The sequence below is a fragment of the Musa acuminata genome, unplaced genomic scaffold (assembly GCF_036884655.1).
Source record: "Musa acuminata AAA Group cultivar baxijiao unplaced genomic scaffold, Cavendish_Baxijiao_AAA HiC_scaffold_1077, whole genome shotgun sequence".
Lineage (NCBI taxonomy): Eukaryota > Viridiplantae > Streptophyta > Magnoliopsida > Zingiberales > Musaceae > Musa > Musa acuminata.
Window position 1 is genome coordinate 938,446 of NW_027021291.1, and position 3,856 is coordinate 942,301.

A 3,856-nucleotide genomic window follows, 5' to 3' on the forward strand; every position below is an offset into this window, starting at 1 on the left:
TGGAGGGCGCACTAGCTGACGTGAAGGGGGCTTCAGAAGCCCTGGCGGCCGAGCGGGAGCGGCGGCCGGAGAAAGAGGAGGTAATCGAGGCTTATAAACAGTCCCCGGGCTTCCAGCTCGGGCTGGCTCGGTCGGGGCAGGTTACCTACGAGTACGGGTACCGAATCGCCCTTGGCTGGTTCCAGACGAGCCATCCCGGGCTGGAAGTGGAGGCGGATCCGTTTGTCTCGCATCCTGAGGATTTGGATGTGGACATGCCGGAGGAAGTTCCCTTTGATGATGGCGTGGGAGGATCTGACGGTTAGGGCGGTCTGGAGGTCAGCTCAGCCGAGCAGCTTCCGTATTTTGTAATTTTCGTGACCTTCGGGTCTGGTTGCGGTTGTAGCCCCTTGCTTTGTAAAGAAAACTTCCTCCCAGTACGTCTTTCTGCTTCGAAAGTTGGGCCTTGTAATCCCATGCTTCATGAATAAAAGAATCTTTTTCCAGTGTCTTTTAAGCTCCGAAAATTGCAGAACTTCAATCTTGGGAGCTGGGGCATTGGCCTCAGACGAAGAACTTTCTAAGGTTCTGGACGTTCCATGTCCTCGGCAGGGAGGAACCGTCCATTGTTGTGAGTCGATAAGTACCTGGTCGAACCACGCTGGTAACCCGGTAAGGTCCCTCCCACTTGGGGGCCAGCTTCCCCCTCGTTCGGGTTGGGTCGCTGACTTCGGCCCTTTGTAGGACCAGATCGCCTAACCTGATTGGCCTAGGTCGCACCTTTCTGTTGTAGACCCTTGCGACGGCTCTCTGGTGAGAGAGGGCCTTCAGGTGTGCATCGGCGCGTCGCTCCTCGAGCACGTCGAGGTTGGCGCGAAGTCCCTGGTTCGAGGCCTCCTGGTCATAGCTCCTCGTCCGAAGCGTAGCGACAGTCATCTCGGGCGGTAGGACGACCTCGGTTCCGAAAGTCAGGCTATAGGGGGATTCTCCGGTCGCAGCCTTGGGGGTGGTGCGCAGTGACCACAGCACGCTGGGGAGCTCGTCCGTCCAGGTCGATCGGGCCGCGGACACTCTTCTTCTGAGGCCATCCAGGATGGATCGGTTGGTTACCTCGGCCAACCCGTTCGTCTGAGGGTGGGCCACCGAACTGAACCTCAGTTGAATGCCATGACCGGCGCAGAATTCCCGGAACCTCGTGCCGGCGAACTGAGGTCCGTTGTCGGTGACAATGGCTCTGGGCAACCCGAACCGGGTCACAAGGTTTTTCCAAACGAATTTCTCCATCTGGTGTTCCGTCGTCGTGGCCAGTGGCTCAGCCTCGACCCACTTTGTGAAGTAGTCTACTCCCACGATTATATACTTCCACTGCCCAGAGGCCGGTGGAAAGGGGCCGAGGAGGTCCAGTCCCCAGTGGGCGAACGACCATGCGCAGTCGATGGGACTGAGGGAGACCGCAGGCTGTCGGGGCGCGCGGGTGTGTTGCTGGCACGAGCTGCACCGCTGCACGTAAGCTTTTGCGTCTCGACACATGGTTGGCCAGTAGTAGCCTTGGCGTAGTATCTTGTGCGCCAGGGTCCGCCCGCCAATGTGTTCGCCGCAGATCCCCTCGTGAGTTTCAGCCAGGACGGTCTGGGCTTCGTCAGGCTCCAAACACCTCAGTAGGGGGTAGGTGAAGGATCGTCTGTAAAGCCGGCCACTTTCCTCGGTGTACCACGCGTGTGTGCGGCGCAGACGCCGAGCCGCGACTTCGTCGAGAGGGAGGGTTCCATCTCGCTTGAAGCTCAGCAGCTCTTGCACCCACGTGGTCGGCGCGCCGCCTGGGGCCGTGGTTGCTACCTCAATGGCGCGAGCGGGAAGCTCCTCTATCTCCGGCCATGCTTCGGGGGTTCGCCTTGACGCCAGCTTAGCGAGCGCGTCGACTCGTCCGTTTTCCTCCCTCGGAACATTAGATAATGTGAAGTAAGGGAATTTCGTGGTTAGATCCCTTACCCGCGCCAGATATTTGGCCATGGTCGCGTCACGAGCTTCGTATCCACCGCTGAGTTGTTCGGCCACGAGTTGCGAGTCAGTGAGGACGTGTATTGCGGCCACCTGCATCTCGAGGGCCAGCCTTAATCCGGCTAGGAGCGCTTCGTACTCCGCCTCGTTGTTGGTGGCTTTAAACCCGAAGCGGAGGGAACGTTCGAATGAGCGTCCGTCGGGAGCGAGAAGGACCAGCCCAGCTCCGGCACCCTTTGAGCTGGCCGAGCCGTCCACGTGTAGGGTCCAAGCCTCAGGAGTTCGCTCGAGGTCTTTGTCCACCCGAGTCAATTCCACGATGAAGTCGGCTACCGCCTGAGCCTTGATGGCGGTTCTGGGCACGTAGCTGATATCATGTTCTCCGAGCTCCACCGCCCATCTGAGGAGCCGACCTGCAACATCAAACTTTGTTAAGATCTGCCGAAGAGGCTGGTCGGTGACGACTTCCACCGAGTCCGCCTGGAAGTAGGGGCGCAACTTCCGAGCCGAGAGCACCAGGGCGAGTGCGAGATTTTCTATCGGCGTGTAACGCTCCTCAGGTCCTTTCAGGACGTGGCTGACGTAGTAGATCGGGAGTTGTGTGCCGGAGCTTTCCTTGACGAGGACAGAGCTAACTGCGTGCGGGGAGGCCGCCAGATAGAGTCCCAGCTTCTCGCCGGGAATGACGGAAGCGAGTCGAGGGAGGCTGGTCAAGTGCCGCTTCATCTGTTTGAAAACCTCCTCGCATTCCGATGTCCATTGGAAGTTCTTCGGGTCTTTGAGCGCCTTGAAGAAAGGGAGGCAACGATCGCCCGATCGGGCGAGGAAGCGAGACAGGGCGACAAGTCTACCGTTGAGTCGCTGCAGGTCTTTAACTGTCCGGGGGGACTGCATATCGATTATTGCCTGTACTTTCTCTGGGTTGGCATCGATTCCTCTCTGGTGTACAATGAACCCTAGGAACTTCCCGAAGGTGACGCCGAAAGCGCACTTTGTGGGGTTGAGCCGCATGCCAAATTTGCGTAGCGTGGCGAAGGTCTCGGCTAGGTCGGCAAGGTGTGTTCCGGCTTCTCTGCTTTTCACAATCATGTCGTCCACATAGACTTCCATGTTCCTCCCGATTTGGGGGGCAAACATTTTGTTTACCGTCCTCTGGTATGTGGCTCCGGCGTTTTTCAACCCGAACGACATGACCTTGTAGAAGTATATCCCTTGATCGGTGAGGAAAGCTGTGTGTTCCCTGTCTTCGGGTGCCATCCTGATCTGGTTGTATCCTGAATAGGCGTCCATGAAAGAGAGGCGCGCGTGCCCTGCTGTCGCGTCGACCAGCTGGTCGATCTTCGGGAGGGGGTAGCAGTCTTTAGGACACGCATCATTGAGACTGGTGTAGTCAACGCATATCCTCCAGCTTCCATTGTGTTTTTTCACGAGAACTACATTGGACAACCACTGAGGATACTTGGCCTCTTCTATGAAGCTTGCCGCCAAGAGTCGGTCCACCTCTTCTTGTATGACACGTTGCCGGTCAGGTGCGTGGCGCCGGGGCTTTTGCTTTACCGGACGGGCGTCATGTGGGATATTGAGATGATGCTCCGCGACCTTGGGATCGACTCCCTTCATGTCCGATGGAGACCAGGCGAAGATGTCGGCATTCTCCCGCAGAAGACCGACGAGCTATTCCCGTTCCCACTCGGGCAGCTCTGATCCGACCTTGACCGTCTGATCCGGCCGTGCTTCCCGTAAGGGGATGTCAACAGTGGACCCCCTCGGCTCTGGGTGAGGGGCCGGCTTTTTTGCCTCCCGGGGATCTTCTAGAGGCGCCTCTCCCCTGGTCCTTTTGCCCAATGAGACGGAGGTAAGGTAGCAGCGCCTGGACTCT

At 58.2% G+C, this 3,856-nt stretch overlaps 1 protein-coding gene across 1 annotated transcript; it reads right to left on the reverse strand.

The window, feature by feature from the left end:
* Window positions 1-543: 543 nt before the first annotated feature.
* On the reverse strand, window positions 544-3,597 carry LOC135666202 (uncharacterized). The gene has a single exon (XM_065177773.1). It carries the CDS (start codon window positions 3,595-3,597, stop codon window positions 544-546), a length of 3,054 nt encoding a protein of 1,017 aa, XP_065033845.1.
* Between the last annotated feature and the right edge of the window lie 259 nt (window positions 3,598-3,856).